The sequence below is a fragment of the Pagrus major genome, chromosome 15 (assembly GCF_040436345.1).
Source record: "Pagrus major chromosome 15, Pma_NU_1.0".
Lineage (NCBI taxonomy): Eukaryota > Metazoa > Chordata > Actinopteri > Spariformes > Sparidae > Pagrus > Pagrus major.
Genome location: NC_133229.1, coordinates 6,795,956 through 6,816,440, shown reverse-complemented (window position 1 = coordinate 6,816,440; position 20,485 = coordinate 6,795,956). Strand labels below are relative to the sequence as shown.

At 39.3% G+C, this 20,485-nt stretch overlaps 2 protein-coding genes across 4 annotated transcripts; one reads left to right on the top strand and one right to left on the bottom strand.

The window, feature by feature from the left end:
• Positions 1–39: 39 nt before the first annotated feature.
• LOC141009921 (peroxiredoxin-like 2A) lies at positions 40–7,223 on the top strand. Of its 3 annotated transcripts, XM_073482665.1 has the most exons (7): positions 1,622–1,726; positions 2,266–2,508; positions 3,741–3,920; positions 4,396–4,487; positions 4,579–4,719; positions 6,120–6,284; positions 6,369–7,223. In XM_073482665.1, exons 2-7 carry the CDS (start codon positions 2,319–2,321, stop codon positions 6,462–6,464), a joined length of 864 nt encoding a protein of 287 aa, XP_073338766.1. In that variant the 5' UTR covers positions 1,622–1,726; positions 2,266–2,318; the 3' UTR covers positions 6,465–7,223. The 3 variants fall into 3 exon arrangements, with proteins under 3 accessions (XP_073338768.1, XP_073338766.1, XP_073338767.1); XM_073482667.1 differs by lacking the exons at positions 1,622–1,726; positions 2,266–2,508 and adding an exon at positions 40–92; XM_073482666.1 differs by lacking the exon at positions 2,266–2,508.
• A 746-nt stretch (positions 7,224–7,969) lies between these two features.
• sfxn3 (sideroflexin 3) lies at positions 7,970–20,367 on the bottom strand. The gene is made up of 11 exons (XM_073482664.1): positions 20,284–20,367; positions 18,146–18,319; positions 17,697–17,867; positions 15,993–16,091; positions 15,320–15,395; positions 15,082–15,167; positions 14,860–14,987; positions 13,087–13,136; positions 12,830–12,879; positions 12,672–12,719; positions 7,970–12,556 (listed from the first exon to the last, which is right to left on the bottom strand). Exons 2-11 carry the CDS (start codon positions 18,307–18,309, stop codon positions 12,460–12,462), a joined length of 969 nt encoding a protein of 322 aa, XP_073338765.1. The 5' UTR covers positions 18,310–18,319; positions 20,284–20,367; the 3' UTR covers positions 7,970–12,459.
• Between the last annotated feature and the right edge of the window lie 118 nt (positions 20,368–20,485).

Genomic DNA, 20,485 nt, shown 5'->3' with positions numbered 1-20,485 from the left:
CTGCTCCGGGGATCGATTCGTACGCCTGCTCTGCAATCTGTTTACAAAACGCTTCGAGCCTGGAGGCGCAGCTGGTCGCTTCATTGATTCTGGTGAGTGTGCCTTTATTATACAAAACTGTCCCGTGAACTGTAAATCACAGCTACAGCTTCTAAACAGGTGCACCTGTTTCAACAAACAGTGCCAGCTCCAGGCCCAGACTCGATAAAGCGATAACTAAACCGCTAGCTAGCCGAGCTAACTGCTAATTTATAAGACGTTAGCTGCGTCACCGTCTACGTGCCATAGCAACAGTAACTCTGTGTGGGACACTGACAGTCTGCATGTGTTATGTTACGCTAATTGTCAATCTGAATAACATAAGAAATGTTAAAATATCATGGTGGATTATAACTTCAGGTGTAAGGTAGCCTGTCGAGCCGTCAGGTGATGTCGTTGATTAGTTACATAGTGACGGTACAAGGTCATCATCCGTGTCAGTGTCCAGCAGCAATGTCACACAAGTTAAAGTCCTAAAGTCAAGTTTAAAAAAAAAACATTTTTAAATATATTTATGAATTTTGTAATACAAAATATTAAGTCAGAATTAACATGAACTTTCAAAAACTAACTACAGTTATCAACACAATGTAAAGAAATGACAGTTTTGACATTAGCGTTGCAGAGATATCTGATGTAGTTAGCATAAACACGTAGCCCGGGCCCGTCCTGGTCCACCGCCCCTGTGTTAGCCTGTTAGCCCAACAGTCATTATACTATAATGACTGCTGCGCTCTCTGTTGAGCGGTTTATAAACACAAAGTAAAGTAAAGAGTTTACTTGAGTAAAAGAAGAGTCTTCTTTAGCTAAGTTCTTAAAAGTTAAAGCAAAATGAAGAATGTCCTTCTTAATGTCATATTATCCAAAATATTTGATGTAATTAATTATTATAACAGATTAATTAACATGTATGCAGAATTTCTAATGTAGTTGACAGTACTGTGAAGAAGTTGAATGTATGACAAATCATTGCATTTTACAAGTTGATTATATGTTTTGTTATAAAAATCCTTATCTTTATTATCTTTGATATATATAGGTATGTATGTATGTATGTATATATTTACAAGCGCAGCATCTACACACTCTGATTCAAACAGGAGGGAAACGTTTTTGCTCAATATACTTATATGTTTCTTAGTCTCAGGTGTGCATACATTACAGGTCTTTTGAAGAAAAAAAAAGGAAAAAAGTCATTTTCTCTCTGTGGAATGTCATAAGAAGAAGTATAGGGTATCATCAAATTGAAATACTCAAGTAAAATACCTCAAAACTGTACTTAAGTACAGCAGTAAATAAAAGTACTTGCTTACTTTCCACTTCTAGCGACTATGTGATAATTCATCCTCTCATCCAGGAATGCCAGTAATATAAATATAACTCTTGATTTATTAGCTGTGACAAAGAACAGGGCAACACTACATGATGTTTGGCATTACCAGTGTTGACTTTTCCTGTCACTGCTCGCTCTGCAGAGGCTTATAAGGAATCTAGACTCTTCCTGTGTGTTGGAGGCGTGGGCGTACTTCTCTATTGGCTGCTGCTGTTATCATTTATGTCAGCCCTTTGTACTCCTCAGTTGTGAAGTGGCAGCGCACAAATGCATTTGGGTGATTCACTGCTCGAAACTGGCAGAGCTTAATCCCAGGAGAGAAAGTTTTCCTGCGCATTTCGGAAACAGAGACAAGTTAGTAGGAGACATTCTTACTTTCCATTTGGTTATGGACATAAAATAGATCTAATCCTTCTTTAATTTAAAGTCAAGTGCATTTCTGTGTGTAGCATGTTGTAGTCTGACTTAAATGTTTGTTTTTTAAGTTTTATTTATGTGTTGATGAACGAGCTGACGGAGGAGCAAAAATAGGAAGTTTGTTTGCGAGTTAAGAACTGTCACACTCAAGTGAGATGATAAGATCCTAATTCAAAATGCATACTTTACTTTCATCTAGCGTTTGTTTTGATATCGCACGCCCTTCAGGGTGGGAACTAAACTTTATCTATGTAATCATAAATAAAACTGGGCTCACTGGTTTAACGGTAGGTATATTGTTCGGGTACTCAAGGAAAGATGCAAAGGTATTTTTCTCTTGAATTTGTGAATTCAAATGCAGACTCTTTGAAAGTAGGGCTTGCAGCAGAGGTGGATGATATTGTCTTTGAAACGGTATGTCGCATGGCTCGAGTGGTTTAACTGTCACAGAAAAGACTTGTGTTTCTGTCTTTCAGTGAAATCTTGAAGGTGTGTGTAGTCAGAAGGTCAGACTTTTCCCACGGTCAAGATGCTGGCTCTGTCCAGGCGTTCCTCAGCTTTGAGCTGGAGACTGTCCCTGCGCTGCTCTACCCTCTCTCTGGGGACCGTGAGCAGCCAGCCCTCCACCACAGCCAGGCCCCAGTATCTAACAGCCCAGACTGCTCTGTTTCACCAAAGTAAAGCCAAAGCCAGTCCTAACCCAAACAAGCCCGCTTCAGGCAAGGACATATTTGACTGCTGCCTACACAGCTAGCTGCTCTCCACCATAACCCAAACCTAAAGCGTGTTGTAGAAACAGTGTGACAGTCGTGACCTGTGTGTTTCCTGCTTTCCACCTGCTTTGTGCTGATATGACTCGAGACCTTCATGACACTGAAGAGCGTCATGAAAGAAGACAAAATAAATGAGTCGCTTAATAGAAATGATTTTTTCTTTCAAGCACTGTAAAATGTTGTGATGAAAGTTTTTATTGTGTGTAGTGATTTATAGTTGGTAACTTTGAGATGAGGAGATCAGGACGGGAGTTTCATCCACTGCTGAACTTTAAAAAACGGTGCATGGCACTGGAGCTGAAACGATCAGTCAGTTAATCCATTAGAAGACTGACAATTTATTGGCAACTACTTTTGATATTGTATTAGTCTCTTAACTATTTTTTTAAAATAAAAAATGCCACCTCTCTTGCCTCTTAATTTTGAGTAGTGGCTGGTTTTGACATTAAACTGAATGTTTTTAGATTTTGGAGTAATTTTTGGACAAAAAAGACATTTGAAGATTTTACCATGAGCTCTGAAAAAGTGCTTCTGACTGGAGTTGCAACAGTGTCACGGTATTTATGGTAAGATAACCATCTCAGGAAATATAATGGTTACATGGTTCCACTGTGTAGTATTACCACATTATTAATTTTGATAGGCTCAGTTACAGATACCCTTAAGACCATTAATGAACTGAAAATAGAATGGTTTATTTTGGGTTTACCAAAAATTTTATTATAATTTCACAAAATACTATGTCCTGACAGACATAACATTTGATAAATATGTAATGTATATTTTTAGACACTCAGTTTCATAAGAATGCAAGCCATTTAATCTCGTAGATGAGGTTTCGATTAGAGGACGATGAAAGGAGGTTATGCTGGTAAACATGCACCATAGTGACAGACTGATATAACAGTACGCTCATAAACTAGTCAAAATCTGCAAGCCGGGTCTTGTTGGTGGCTCAGCCTCAGAGAGATTTGCCGTCTCCTTGTGCCACAATGAAAGAAAACCTGATTTACAATGAACTGTGCAAACATCAACTAGTCTGCTTATTAAGCAGCCCAGCCACAGTAGGCATTATTAATGAAAAATGTAAAAACTATGCTGTCAAAGTAAAGAATGTCTCTTTCATTATGATTTTGTGACACTTTTTCCTCTTATGCTGTTCCCTTTGTGTGCTGCAGTGTCTGGGTCTGGGTTGGAGGGGGAGCTGTTTGGGATGGGGATGTGGTCACTGGGTCTGGGTGCTGTCGGAGCGGCACTAGCCGGAATCTTCCTGGCCAACACCGATCTGTGTCTGTCTAAAGCTGCCAACGCATCACTGGAGTACCTGGAAGATACTGACCTGCGCTCCACTGCAGATGGTATGCAGGCTTTCTAATTGGCTGTGCCACCCATCAATAAGTCCGTTTGTATTAACACTGGCTGTTGTTAAACCCATCAGGAGGAGAATTAACATTACATCAGCACATGAATCAGCAGTTTTCTTCACTGTTGCATGTTTGTATGCTTTGTACATGCACTGAATGACGTTTTGTGTGGCATTTAAGGCAAAGCTGCTTTCTTAAATCTGCGGGTTTTACAGATTAGATCACTGTAAAGGTCTTTGCCTGAAGCTTAAGGTAGAGTTACTGTGTTGTTCTAAAGCATTTCAACATATAGATGTTCCATGTGAGCATGAATTATTTCCTTTTCCTCCGTTTGAAGGCTGAATCTTTTATCTCCCACACTATGGTTTTATTAAACTCAGCCATGAAAATCCTTGTGATTTCTTGTTATCAGAGACATGTCAGACTGGAGCCTTGTGTCTGAAACAGTTCCTTCTTGTTTTGTCTGCAGACAGCACGGTCATCAAAGCAAAAAGCCTATGGGAGACGAACGGGGCTGTGGTCATGGCTGTGCGACGGCCTGGATGATTTTTGTGCAGAGAGGTAACGGAGAGGGTGTTTCACATGTTTCAGTTCAAACAGTGTGTGTGACATCTTTTCCCTGATGGTATAATCTCTCCCTCTCTGTCTGTAGGAGGCCTCTGAGCTGTCCTCTCTGAAGCCCCAGCTGGAAGAGCTCGGGGTCCCTCTGGTCGCCGTTGTGAAGGAGAATGTCGGCACAGAGATCCAGGACTTCAGACCGCACTTCGCTGGGGACATTTACATAGATGAAGAGGTTAGCAGTGGTGGATAGCATCACATTTTTTTGCATAAATAACCTGAGAATGAATGAGTCTCTCTCCCCGTACGTGTCTGCTCTGTTGACTCTTTGTCAACAGAGCAGAAACCCCACCTCATGTTTTGGATTTTTTCACCCCGATTCTGTTTTTTACAACAGCAGGTGAGCCATGTGTGAAGTGTGTATGTAGGCTATCAAAAACAACGTGCTACCGAATGACATCGCAACAACCAAGTGCACTTTCAACATCACTTACTGCAACTCGCAACTAGAAAAAGTACAGTGAAACTTAAAGTTGGAATTACTACTTGTAAACTGGGGGCAAATCTACCCCAAAATGATGAGGGAGCATTTGTCTGACGTTACACAACAATGGCAGCGCCCATGGGGACGGGTAGGATGTATTTGTGAACGACAGAATTTGTATTAGGTTGGTGAATGGAATATTTAGATCCATTTCCAAATGTTAAAGTGGCGCAACATAAAAGATATTATGGCTCTGTTACCTCGTGTCGTTTTCCATCCTCTAATTGAGTTTATACACGCAAGGAGGCGGCACTGCCTAAGTCATTTATGTTTACAGATATAATTTTGTTATGGTGTTGTTCTCTCAGATGGATAACAAAACAAAAGTCAAAAATGCTCAAATAGATTGCCAAATATACCTGGTTGTCCCGCCAAAGTAAAGTCTACATGAGGGAGACACTGCATACCAATGAAATCAGTCCCGGCAATCATGACAATAATGGAGTGAGGCTGACATTAGGGCTGCTACTAATGACCATTTCCATTATCAGTTAATCTGCAGAAAAAAATGGGAATTGATGAATCCTTTTTTTTTTTAAATGTCAGAAACTATTGAAAAGAGGCCTTTACAATTTCCCAAGGCCCAAGTTGACATATTCAATTTGGTCGTTTACAACAGTCATTAATGAAGTCCAGAATCCACACTTTGTCTATTTTCATTTTTCTCGTCTTCTTTAGTCGAAACAGTAATCATTCACAGCTATTAACAGCTCAAGGGAGCTCGAGCTATTAAACAATTAATTGATTATTTAATTGATTGGTCAATGATTGACTTACCATTTCTAGAGTGGCTAATAGTTTGGGTGGTCCTCATGTGGGGAACAGGCTACTAATTATTAGTTATTACTGAAAATACAAATGAGTCATATATCTTGAGAATTAGATTTTAAGTGACTTCCACTGGACTGTGTTCATCTGCCAAGAGGCAACTTGAAATGAGGCAAATAAGGTGATCAATTCATTTTTAAAGTTAGAACATTGGTCAAATAATCCATTTTATAACAAAAAATCCTAATATGAATGATGTTCAGCTAATAGTTCCTTCACATTTCTCTAGATTGAGTTGACTAAAACTAAACTATGTGTTGTAGAAACACTTCTACGGCCCGCTGCAGAGGAAGATGGGCGGCCTGGGCTTCATTCGCCTCGGAGTGTGGCAGAACTTCATGCGGGCTTGGAGGTCCGGTTACCAGGGAAACATGAATGGCGAGGGCTTCATCCTGGGAGGGGTGTTTGTCATCGGACCTGGAGACCAGGTAGCGTAGTATGAAAACATCTGGAGTTTATAAGAGTTTTGACTTTATATGTCTGTATGTTAACCCCCCTGTTGTTGTTTGCAGGGGATTCTCCTGGAACATCGTGAGAAGGAGTTCGGTGATAAGGTGGAGATCGCAGATGTTTTAGAGGCTGTTAAGAAAATTGTGCCAGTGAAATAAGTCCTAACACAAATGGCATTAGGCATAGGTACAGTGTGTTAAGATCAAAACTAGAGTTAAGAAATAATTTTTACTGTGGCACGTCACTCAAAGTCCATCCATCACTGAAATATTGCTAATATAATGACATTTAAGTCTGTTTGTGTTGTGTAATATCACAATATTGTCTTCTTTTTTCATGTTAATTTACTGTTGATTATGAATGTCACGCCGTTAAGTACAAGACAAAGCCAATATTATTATTAGATTTGTCGCAGATTATTCCTCTTTACCTCTGCAGACACCTATAAGCTATTTTTATTTTGAGACGGGTATTAGAAATAGGTGGAATGGTACTCAAAGGTAGCATTTCAATTCAGGTACATCAACCATTAAATTTAAGATCACTTGAAATCTTCCCTGTACAGAAGAACATAAGTCAATTTGCTGAATTACATGTAATTATTCTCTGTCAGTGGGACATTTATAATAACGTTCCTTTGTGTTATCTTCATTTGCTTCTCCTGGTCAGGCACCTAAAATGGGCCGTCAACATGGCAGACGAGTGCGTGTGTGGTCTGTGTGTGTGATAATGACAACTTGACTCTAAACTCATCATTGAGAGGAGCAGGTTTGATGCTCAAACACACACAGCTTCAACCACTGTCACCATGTTTGAGGGGTGTTTGTGGTGTGAAGCAGGTGTTGCTGCATGTGTGAATGTGAGAGATTGTGTGTTAGTTGCAGGAAATAATAAATAAAGAAGTCCTCATCACCATATCCTCAGTGTGCACCTGTGTTTTTGTATTTTTTTAGGTAATTATACAGGGTTTTTCTAATAAACAGTAAATAGACTAAGACAAACATGATCCCTCTCACTCAACACTTATGCATCACAAGAAATATGTGGTGTGTCTATCTGCACTGGTCCTTGTTACAGCATGTGTGTGGCCGAAACAAGCTATGTAACAATTCAGAGACATTCACAGTTTCACAATCTTTTTATCTGATGGCCTCATTCTGTCCTGCTTGTTGGACAAACAAGCCTTATCAGATCAGCACTGAGTTGCTATAATATTCGCTTCAAATTCATTTACTGGCCTTTTTCCTCAAGCAGCAAACATTCATAATGTATAACAGGCCTATTCAACTACTATTTTAGAGTGGCCAGCTTTAAAAAAACAAACAGTGACGTGCCAAGTGGCCGGACGTTTACAGCCCTGTAAGGCTCGGCATTTAAATGTGTTAACTGGCACACTCTTTAATAATTCTCCTCTTTATTAGTTTTAACAATTGTAAAAGAAACACAATATACACAAAGGTACAATACAAAAAAGTAATCTTATTGTCAGTGAAATAAGAGTGTTTGTGCTTGACAACAGACAGAATATGTTAGCCTACTAACAAAATGATCAAAGGGCCAGAATGAGGTTCTTACAGGGCCACATTTGGCCCACAGGCTGCCAGTTGAATAGATCTGATGTACAGTGTTTGATAATATCACATTAAAAAGACAAGTCTGGACATTAATGTTACATATTTTATTCTATTGCTCTGAGTAAAATACATTTCACATCAAGGAAATATATTTAAACACAATACAAAATAGGGGGAGAAAACACTGTGCACCAATACTGACGGGACTGCATGTGTGTACGTTGTATGAACATGAAATAAGCAAAACATTCATGGAGTGTAACAATTACAGAGATTGTCTTTACATTTGTGCCTTCAGTTTGCAAATATTTGACAGTTTATTTAAAAGACATGAACAACCAGTGCACCAACATTAACTGGTGTCAGGTGGAGTAGAGTCAAGTTTATCTTGAGGTTTCATTGAATTGGCAAACAAAATCAATGCCAAAGCATGTCCTTCAACTTGACTGAAATGTGTGTTGGGATTTATTCAAATCTTAGATCTGTTAACTGTGTGTTAATAACAATGCTTTGTGACTTTATGAAAACATTTGGTTGAAACAAAACATGTTTTTGCATGAGAAAAGCCTGGCAAAAGGTCCATATGATAAAGCTGAATGAAAACTTTACAAAGCTACACACTTCTTCTCAATCCTGTGCAATTCATACCCGTCTCATCTTTGGCTGGATCTATGGGTGCGACATGTTATGGTGGTTCAATAAAGTCACAAGCTGAGATACACGTTTACAAATGTGTTTAAATGCCGACTAAAACCCTCCAGTTTTGTTCTTAAATCTTCTGCGCCATACCTCAAGAGCAGATAAAAACATAAAGCAAAAAAAGCAGACTTTGTTATGAGCAATGAAAGCTGCCAGATAATGAATGAAATATGAATTAGCAGTAACATGACTTCATTCAACATTATCCAGCACAACAAACAAATACAATCTTCAATATACAATTTAAAAGGCTCCTTTTAAATTGCAGCACAAATCCAACTAGCTCCTACAGCAGCACAGCAAAGGTTAAATAGTGCAGTTCAGCTCAGCAGGAAAACACCCCAAACACAACACATGATAACCACAATCAGCACTGATAACAGGGAACATGTCTTGATGGAGTAATAGTTTGTTTTCATAGGGGGTTACAGGTCTATATGAAAATATGAATGACAATGGAGAGTAAAGTTGAGAGAAGAGTTTCAAGATGCTCTCTGAGTCTGTCGTACATGTTTATAAAATGTGTTGAATTTCAGATGGCAACATTTTTCTATAATGATCTGACTAGCAGGGCTGCAACTGACGACAGTTTTCACTGTCGATGAATCTGTCGATTATTTTCTCCATTAATCGATGAGTTGTTTGGTCTCAAATTGATGGAATTGGTGAAAAATGTCGATCAGCTTTTGCCAAAGCCCAATATGTTGTCCTTAAATGTCTCCATTTTGTTCACAAGCCAGAGTTATTAATTTACTGTAAATATGCATATTTAAGAAGCTGGAATAAAGGAATTTTGACTTTTTCCCCCTGAAAAACAATCAAACTGATCACTCAATAACTGAAATAGCTCTTCAACTAATCAATTACCTGTTGCAGCTCTACTAAACAGCACTTTGGAATTAAACCCTTCAATTTTAGGACCACATGTAAACACAATCATTGTGTATTTCTGTAGGTACAGAAGTAGATTCATAAAACAGTTGTGCAGCTGCTACAATCCCTTAACACCCACAATCAGTTTGATAACAGATGCTTGATGGAGATGAAATGACACAATCTGTACAATCTTAGTGAGCCACATAAACAAACATCACTTCACACAAACATGTAATCATAGTAGTTAATCTGTGACTGTGTTCACTGTATCAAGTCGGACCAGAGGAACACTCCTCTAATCTAAAAGAACTCGTTAGCCCTAAAGCGAGAGTACTCCTGTACTCCTGTAACACGAGCAGCTGACTTTGTTTTCCAATGCATATGTGGGGCCATCTGGTGGATTCAGCACCAGAGGCACACCTTGAAGTTAAAATCTCTAAAGTCCCTCATGCATATGTGCTCCATATATTGTGCATCATATATATATTTATTTATAAATATATCCAGTAAAAATATACGTATTCTTACATAATCCAGACAGACAACACTGGGATAACTTCAGCTGGTATTTCCTCATGTACCCCATCTATCACTACCGAAGGACACTGGACAGTCGTGTGTTTGGAGACCTCGGAAACAGCTGCATTTAGGACTCGTTTGGAGGAACTCGGTGTAAGTAGGTAGTACTTTCCAAAGCTACGGGAACTTTGGGTTTGGCATTTCTGATTGGTCGAATACTTGCACTCTGTTATTTGTTCATTGTGCTTCAACACATCAACATGGAGTTACAGAAGAAAGCATACGACAGATGAACCGATGACAATATCTAGGCCTTATTGAGAATTAGTCATGTGCAAAAATGACGTGTATAAACAGCTGTTGTTTTATCAGATGTCAACAGACTACTTTGCCTCATCATCACAGGTCTTTAGACTGTGGTGGAAACGCAGGTACCAACAGGCTAAAATAACCTTTCAGTTCCTTAAAAGAAGTTCCTGGGACTTAATTTAATCAGAGAAGTTCAAGCTGTCCACTTTAAAGACACAACAACAAATACTATGCACACCATTACCCATCACCCTGACCTAGCATTTAATATCTTGACTTAGTCATGCAACATCAGCTACTTTCATTTGGTACAATGGGACATCAACAGCCATAGTGCAAACAAGTTTTGCAGAAGGCTAGCGAGCTGTCGCATATAAAACCCCTCAATTCTCACTTTAAGGAACTGAAATGAGACGTCTTGGAGGCTACTCATGCAATCCCTCAATTCAAGTGTGAATATTAAACCAACAAAGTTACAAAGATTTCTGCACATCGCGGTCTTTAAGCACACAAACTGCCCATAAATTTCAGCTCAGATCCAAGTTCCCTGAACAACACGTACACACAACACAATACACTCCTTCACCAAACATCACTACCACCTACAACAATCAAATAAGTCATTAATATGCCGAATATCGACTGCACTACTTCATAAAGTGATCTCAAATGAAAAAAAGGCCATGGTAAACATTTACGCTGATGAAAATCATACACATTAGTGTTCACTCATGTACTCTATGGCTGTGCTAAATGAGCTTTTGCAGTATTTTCCTACATATTTTCTTAACTCAATGTACCTAGCACCTCATTACCTGGTCTATGAATATGAAGGGAGCATAGTAAGTACACTTAAGGAAAGCTGAAGAGAGTAAGAAGCTGCACCTGTTAACAAGGAGGACAAGCAAAGAGGAACTTATTCATGAAGGGTTAGAGAGACTATTGAGAGCTCGTTAACACACTGGTGTTTTCTGGTGTTACTACACAGCGGAAATTATGAGTTGGCAAGAATCTTAACGAGCCAGTCTTAAAGGATAATTGAAAATTTTGTCATGTCACTCAGCCTCATGCATATGGAAAGACATGTATTTGACTTATGTTGTAGACAAAACATCTATGGAGCAGATTTTCTTTCTTTTTTTTTTTTTTAAAAACTGAAAAAACATAAAATGGCTCAATACAAGTCAAGACCCCGGAAGCCCGAGATCCCAAACTCAAAGTTGTTATTTACACACCTTTTAAAAAGGTGCAATATGTAAGAATTGGTCACATTCGCATTCTGATGATAATTTTAGTTCACGTTGGAATGTTTTAAACTAAAATTTGTACGCATTGCAACTTTAAAGCAGATATCTTCACCTTCGCCTCCAAGCTGAATATGATAGCGCGAACTAGCTCAATACATCTACATCAGTGAATACTGCAATGCTGTTTTGCTGTGAAGCTCGAGAAATGTTTTGAGGACTACAAAACTTTGCCTGACTTTTCTTCAGCATGAGGGTGAGACAATGACTGAATTTTCATCTTTAGGTGAACTTATCCTTTAACATATCAGCGTGTTATAGCTAATAATAGAATAAGACAGAATAATGCAACGATGACTAGTCAAGGATTTAAAAGATGAAATCTTTGTGAGTGGGGACACAAGGCAAAAAAAAAGACTATGTTACATTCAGAACGAGCACATAAACGACTTACAAGCACAAGCCTTCATTCTTAACTGGAGTTTCAAATAATTTAGCAGAGTACTTCAAACTCGATGAACCTGAATGCAACATGAAATATTGGTGAGTGAGACACTTATCAGTAACTTCATGAACTGCCACGCTGTAGGCAGTTTTGACCAAAGGAAGACAGAAAACACACAATGAAACAATATAAAAATCCAGAATCAGTTGTTTTTTTTTTCAAAGGAGCACCTTCTATGTGCAGAGATACCTATTAGTGATCCTCCTTCTTAAACTGTTTTGTTTTCCCTTCGGTGAATCCTCTCCTCTTACACTTTGAGCAGCTCCATCCATTAAAATAAGAAAAAAAAAATGCAGCAGTACACATACCAACAAAAAATGCATAAATATAATTTGTTTTGCCCTCCTACTTGTGCCCACAGGACAACAGACGTGTTTATATGTGTATGTGTCTGTGTGTCTTGTGCATGGAGATGTGTTGGCTGGTCCTACAGGCCCTTGTTGAAATAGACGGTGGTGGTGTTGGGACTGGCCTGTCGTATCCTCTCCTGCAGCTCTGGTTCCAGCCCGCTCACGCTCATAGAGCTGCAAAGAGACGGTTGAACGTGATTAAAAAAATGCTGCTACATTTTGGAAACACTTCATGTACAAGAATAAGAGTGACTGTTTAAGAATGACTGAATAAGGTGGCTGTTTGTACCTTTTCTGTGGGAAGAGGGCGCAGCACAGTGGAGTTGCAAACACCAGGCTGAAAACAAGAGATAGAAAGGTATGTTGAAGATGTTGTCACTCATTCAGATAGACAAAAACAAAGACAAAAAATCACCATAGATATACTATTAAGTGTAATCCACTTACCACAGACCCACAAGCCCCACCTGGACTGGAGCGTTTAAAACTGGGAATCGCTGCAGGGAGATAAAATCAGAGAGAGCAGAGCTGCAGTGAATCAGGCCAACAGATCAGAGGTTTGACAAGTTTCTTTGTAGGGACGTAAGCATTCAACGTATGTGTCATATGTGGAATGTGACAGGACTCACAGAACACCAGCAGACCCAGTAAATCCACTGAACAAACAAACAACACTATGACAGTCATGCATGAAGTCTGCTTACCTTCATGAAGGCTCTCTTCTCCAGAGCATTCATTATGACAGGGGGAATAGCTGTAACAAATGTAAATAAGTCAGGTGAAATGCTCTTCATGAACAATAAAAGCAAAAAAGAAACGTTCACACATTGGTATGCTGTATTCTGAGACACATATCCAGTGTGTGACGGCAAAGAGGTATGGAAATTTCTCGATTATAAGATGCGAATTGTGGGCGGACATTGGGCCACAAGGGAGGCAGAGATCATCTGAGAGTGACAGAAAAAAAAAAAAACTTGCATCTCGGGGCACATTTTTTTATGACCTAGCTGGGAAGCGCTAACTGGACATGACCCACGCTGAGCGTGACCTCTGCCTCACAACAATTACTAATCATGTTAGCCATTTTCACCTGAAGCTAACATTTGCAGCCATAAATAATAGCTGTTACAGCAAGCCCAGCTAATCAGCCAAGAATCTGAGGAGATGCTGTCAACTTTGCCGTCCAACCCTGAGAGGGGTGTGTCTAGCAGAGTCAATAGATGGCTTATCTTAACACTGCCATGTTAAAACAATATTATTGTAGATAACAACAAACATGTAAGGCACTGCAGATGGATAAAATGTTTAATTTTTGTAGTGTTTATGTTTTGAAAAGATGCAGCTTTTATTTTGTAGACTGCTGTAGTGTGATTGTTGGAAGGACTTTCTGAATAAAAGGAGAATTAAAAAGATGAAAAAGTAGCCAGCTGCAGTTATATAGATCACTGAGGATGCCATACACTGAGATGCATCGCAATGCATCGAGAATCGTTTTGCATTTGAATCGTTGACAGCTGAATTGTAATCAGATAAAATCATGAGGCCAGTGAAGATTCACACCTCTAGTGAGGGCTAAGTTGGTGAACTGCTGCGGCTCACACAGACAGCGTTGCTGCTCAACCGTTGCTACTGCCAGCCCTATCTTTCTACATGGAGTCTGCCTTTGATAACTATCAAGAGAGAGAGGGGGAGAAAAAGAGAGTGCACTAAAACATTCTGCCTTTCTCATGTCTGTGACATATCATACAGATACAGATACTGAATGTCTTTTTTTAAATCATATTTTCAACCGCAATATAGTTTAGATCCACAAGTATAGCATTTATTAAACCTGCAATAACAGATTTTCTGGCCACTTTGCAGCTGATACAAGTTGTGAACACTGACATGTTATAACCTTTAAAGTTAATATGACAAACAGCTGCTTTTTCACAAGTCCAGCAGTTAAGCAGAAATGTATTTATTTGGACTCGTGTTTCGGTCCGTTTGATGAATTTAAGTCTTGTATTCATTCTGTTTTAGCCCTCTTTGGTCTCTACAAACTCCTGAGTAAAATATCTGTCTCCTTAAGCTGCTAAATGCTCCACTATGTTCACCAGCTAATCGCTAACTTTGTCTGTCTGTTGTTTAGTGCTGGGCAGGTTGTGTACAGCTGGAGCTTTTTTAAAAAAAACAAACAAAAAAAAAAACTGCCTGCTGTTGCCAAAAATGACACTATGAGAATGGGGAGATTGAACCAAAACTGCAGAGTTGTGGGTCAAACAGCTAAACAATGGACTAAAACACTATATAAAGCTCCATAAAACTGAGGGGAGCTGTCAATTTGGGTGAAGATTCTACATAGGTTAGGTTCATCAACACGAGTGCCCTCTTTTACATTTTCACATTGTTTTCGAGTTGTCATTTGATACATTGTTATTATAAAAATATCAATAATAGCAGCTTTAACAAATCAGCAGGTATAATGTTGACATTACCCATTGCTGGCACTGCCATACCGATCCTTGACACCACCACCTGCATGATGGCCTGCTTGGCAGCATTAGGAGACTCTCCTAACCTGTTATCATTCTCATCTGTCACAGGGATACCGTACTTCAACTCCCTAGAAGAAAAAACAGTAATATAGAGCAGTTGTAGCAGCCGTCATGACAGTTCCTGACCAAACAAAGCAGAGGCTTTTACTCTATAGATCTCACCTCTGTCTCATGAAGGGAATGTTGATACAGTTAGCAGCAGCAACAGCAGCAAAGGGGACAAATCGACTGGCAATTGGAGGGAGACGCTGCGAAGATGGGACAGAATAAGAGAGACATTTAGAACTCTTGCATCAAATCTCTGCACAAATACACAGTGCATATATGCAAATCAGTGTGTCAGTATGTGAGTTTCTTTGTTTAACTTCATCTGTTTATTCAAATGAACTACAGGCATTACCGAAGCTAGAGACTTGAGTCCTAGCGCGGTGACCACAGCTCCAGTAGTAGCACTGACATAGGCTGCACCAAGCTGACTGCAAGAAGACGGATGCATTAGACACATTTCACACATTAATCACCCACTTCCCTTTTTTAACATTTTCACACTTCACAAATAGCTGACTACTGCTACACCACATGACTGCAGCTGGGCAACTATCAGGTGCACAAGTGAAACATTTCAAAGTAGAGTTGCCTTAGTAAAAGTGCAAATTCATGCTATGTATGAATATGCAAAGGTAACAAACAAGGACCTCCTCAAAAATAATGATAAGGCAGAGGAAGAATATTTAATATTCATCCTTATCCTTAATGACATGCTTAATCCATGAATATGCATTTGCAAGATTCCCCTCTTCATAAAAGCATGCACTGGAATAATTTCTGCAGCATCTTTGTGGAACAATGAAAAGAGTACACAAATGTACGCATATTGCATCAACCCGGAGCAAATAACCTATGTCAGCATGAGTGCATGGTGACATGGGGCTGAACATGCTTAACAGTGGAACGTAATACCGCTGTGAGAGAAGGGGAGAGGACAGCAGCTCCCACAGCCTCCTCACAGAGACTAGTTTAGAGGGAGGACAGGAATGATCTAGAGTGGAAGTGAAGTGAGAAGTCCTCCCTACTTCACAGTCATGGGGGCATCTCCACTGCGGTTGGTGTAGTTGACTACAGCGTTAAAGGACTGGTTAACCCACTGCCAGAACACCACTGCTGGAGTCGTCCTGTGAACACGAGGGAAAAACAACAGTGTGTTTGAGGAAGTGAGTTTTCACAGAGAGAACAGAACAAACTAGAGCTTTTGGCACTGCGGTCAAACAGTTTATCAACAATGTAAAAGCTGTCATAGTGGAGCGTACAAGCACTTTTACTAGAAACACACTAAAGCTGCATTCAAATCATAAAAGTCTGAAGATTAAATGTTTCTGAGTACCATTCGTAAGTGTATATTCATTATTCTATTAAGCATAGTGTATGTCTGACATGCATTATTACTTATTTCACACAGCCTGCTGCTACGACCATTTATTTGCATTATCAGTCAACTCAGCAGTTTAGTTCTGATTAAAGCTGGTTTGCACAAGTTACAGATTAGGACATCCGTTTGTGTAGTGGTGCACTATAAACCACAAACACAGATGTGGTCAGAGTTTTATACAACTGTGAAAATCTTCTTGCTGCATTATGTCTAACAAGTGAAGCCCCCTTACACCCTCAATGCATGTTACTGTTAAGTAGTTAAACATAATAAAGGTATATAATTTCCCATTATACGTTTGTTCCTTGAGGACTGAATTGTGTTTTGAAGTCAAATCTTCAAATCTGCATTTTCATTTTACCTTATCTTTGTTTGCTGTGCCTGTTTCTACAATTTAGAGATACTATCTGTAGAGACTGAAATTTCAGACTTTGGCACCTCCAAGTGGCAATATGGTAGTCCATTGATCACTAAAGCCTGATCACCAGACAAAATTCCCAAAGTCATCTCATCTATTCTAATGATGTATAAGATAGTCCAAGGTCCAAGTGTTCAATATTAAATAAACAAGAAAGAGCAACAAAAACCTGCCAACTTAGTAATACAACCTATTGATTTACTCTTTTCCTATTGTTTTACTCTGCCTTTTCATGGCACTGATATCAGGGTTTCTAGGTCAAATTGGGATTGTTCTGGTTGTATTTTGCTTTGGACAGTAGCCAGGCTGGCAGCAGTAGCCATGTTTCTAACGCTGTCTTTCCAACAGCGGCGCCAACAGTAATGCCACAGGGAAACTCTAGGGAGGGGGTGTTTGAAAAGTTGTCTATTTTCGCTTTAATGCTGATTTTATGAGTCCATTTTTTATCAACTCTTCATCTGTCTATCAAGATAATTTTGTGATTGGTCAGACTGAGACTGAATAATCAAATCCGTTTTATTCTGTAGTAATCTGTGACTACTTAATAGCTCAAATTACTACATTGATCATCAAAATTATAAATTGCAATCATTTTACTTTCTGTCAATTTTTCTGATGTCAGCACATTATCTATCACATGACCTCACTGTCCTGTAGTGAGAGTGATATTTTTCATTCTTTAAGAGGATTTTCAGTCCGTGCGGGATTAAAATCTCTATTTTTATGCAGTGCTGTATGCTGTATTAAGGTTACATTCAAAATCACATGGAAAATGTATCATATTAATTCGCATTTTGCCACTCTATATATTATTTATATATATATTTCTCTTATTTCTATTTTCTGTCTTTTATTTTGATGAAGCCATTGCTTGGTGTTTAGAATACACAGAATAATGAATGATTGAATAATGTTTTAAAACCTCTGCAGTACCTGTAGAAGGTGAGCATGCAGCCTGTGATGGACATGTTCATTGGCACCTGAGCAGACATCCGGCCAATCACAAACATCTTCTCCCCTGTGTCGGGGTGGAAGGCGGAGTCGTAGATGTACTTGGCCCTCCAGAGCTCATCCTCCGTCAGGCCAGGCTTCACTTTCCCGACTCTGAAACACATGTCATTATGTCACCAACATCCCAGATATGCCTTCTTACTCATTCAGTGTGTAAAATAAATGTATCTACACAAATTGGACTTATTTTTAGACTTCCCCATTACAGAAAGGACATTTCTTCCACTGGCATCTCCATTACAGATACGTCATTATCTGGCTGGTCACATCAATTCTCATTTATATTCATGCTTCACTCCACCGCAACCTCCCACAGTATTATCATTTATACTCTCTCCACTCCATCCTCTTTATCTCCTGACCCTCTCTACCTGTAGTCCTGCACAATGACTCGGGCCTCCTCCAGCGTCTCAGAGGACAGCAGGACGTTCCTGGGATCTGTGACCATGAAGAAGTGCTGGGCGCGGCCCATAAACGTGCCTTGGTCCCATCTTGGTTCCTTGATGTTTATGTTGAGGGACAACTCTCCAGACATCCTGGCTTTCCTTGATGAATAGCAGACATGTTAATGAGTATTCACACTAATTTTATAAATACATACTCACATGTAAATATAAGTGTACCATGTTGAGTGTATTTCAAAAGAACCATAGATGAGTTAAATTGTGGACAAACAAACAAGAACGTCCAGGGTGGATGCTGTACTTCGACAGGTTGAGACTTGTTTGAATTTTTTTGAAACCATTGTTCCAAAGTGTCAGTACAGAAACCAAAACCATAATGTTTTGATACTTTACTATGAGGAACATACTGTAAACTGTATGTGCTTTTCAATCAAACTTTTATTAGGGCCAGGGTTCTCAAATATTGAATGTTGTCCAAACACAAGAACTTGATTCAAGTCCATGATGTCAAATTATTATTTAAAATGGAAACTATCTGGGAAAGAGCACTACAATCTCACCAGACATTTGATGGGAATGTTTTCAACTCTGTGCTATTTATTTACACATTTTGAACAATATGAAATAGCTATTGCTGATACCCAGCTTTACAGGTAGAATTATCATTATTAAAAACCCTTGGCTAGATTGTTAAGCCTCAACCTCTGCTCCATGAATAGCTCCGCTGCAGTACGGGGTCACATTGAGATGAAGCTCCCTCCCCCATCACTGAACAACAAAACAAGGCAGTACAATTACACTTATAACTATCTCTGCAAACATGACTGCAAAGACACAAGTCGACCAGGTTATACTTGCCCTTAGCGTGTTCTGACACAGTTGATAAAGCTTTCTCTTTGCTGTTCTTACTAAACTGTTAAAGGCCTGTACAAGGTTGAACTCAAAGCTTCTCATACAGTATCAGTTCTGGCTGTGAGTACAAGATAATAAAAAAAAAAAAACATTGCTTGAAATGTAGGTCAGAACTTGTGGTGTTTGTAAATGCAGCTGAAAATATTACCACCATTCGGGGCCAAAGCTAACGATGATTTCACTTGTGGATTAACCAGCCGATTATTTTCTCGATTAGTCAGTTTGATTTCCTAAAGCCCACTGTAACCATCTGAAGCTCTGGTCTGATTAACAGTCCAAGATCCAAAGATATATTCACAGTACTGTAACTTAAGGCCACAAATTCACACAATTGAGGGGCTGGAACAAGTAAACATGAGACATGTTTGCTTACAAAAATGACTTAATTGCTTAATCATCAGCAAAACTTACTTACTTTGTAGCAAGCAGCACTTTGCCTTTGTACATATTGAGTAAGTGCAAATGGGGACACATCTGTAGGTGCTAACACTACACTATTACAGGAATGTATTATGTTTATTTATATATCAGTCCTAAAGTGTGAACTGTCAAAGTGAAAATACCTCCAGGACATACAAGGGCGAGACAACCAATATGGTGGATTCAAAGACACAACCCCTGTTTGTTGTGCTGAACACACAAACAACTTATGTTTGTTGTTTTGTTCCTTACAAATACACCCTGACCTGAAAATCAAATGTCTACCATAACTTGTAAGACAGGCGAGCAGATCAAGTGTGTCACATTATAGGTAGCTGATCAAAGAAATAGCGTGACACACATGCTGACAGCTGGGATTGGGCAAGTCACGACACGCTAACATTACCGCTCCAGTCAGCAAGCCGGCTAACGAACGTTGCTAAGGAGCTAGCCGATAATGCAAGTGAAACACACACACCAGAGTACACAAAAACTCAAAAAGGACATTGAAACCATATGTTATTCACACAACATCACATGTGAAGGTGAACTGGACAATAAACAGCCTTCCCGCGCCATCAAAACAAACCACTTATGTGTTCTCTTGGTAAACATCAACCAGCTAGCTAGCCGGGTAGTTTCCAGGCTAACTAAAATGCTAGTACTTGAGTTAACGTTTCAAGGGCACAGATCGAGACGGACTAAACGTTAACTTAGTCGGACGGTGGTTTCAATTGATTAAAGATACAAATTCAGTCAGCGTTGAGACGTACCTGGTTTGCTGTGTTTGTTTTTCGAAAATGTATGACCTCTCAATATCACAGCACCACGGGAGGACCTGTGCTGCCTTCTAGTACTTTAAAACGCGTCGGAAAACACTGTCTCACACATTAGGAAAGTTTACGTACATTATGTTATGTAATTTCTTGTCCACTCTCTTGCACTATAACAATTGTCGGCCTTATGTGGTCTCTA

Excerpts from the sequence above, each read along its gene's own strand:
- sfxn3 (XM_073482664.1), bottom strand. The coding sequence starts at position 18,309 with ATGTCTGGAGAGTTGTCCCTCAACATAAACATCAAGGAACCAAGATGG. Across the intron at positions 12,880-13,086 it reads AGAAGAGAGCCTTCATGAAG|CGATTCCCAGTTTTAAACGC; the intron begins GTAAGCAGACTT and ends ATCTCCCTGCAG. Across the intron at positions 12,720-12,829 it reads GTGGGGCTTGTGGGTCTGTG|CCTGGTGTTTGCAACTCCAC; the intron begins GTAAGTGGATTA and ends TCTTGTTTTCAG.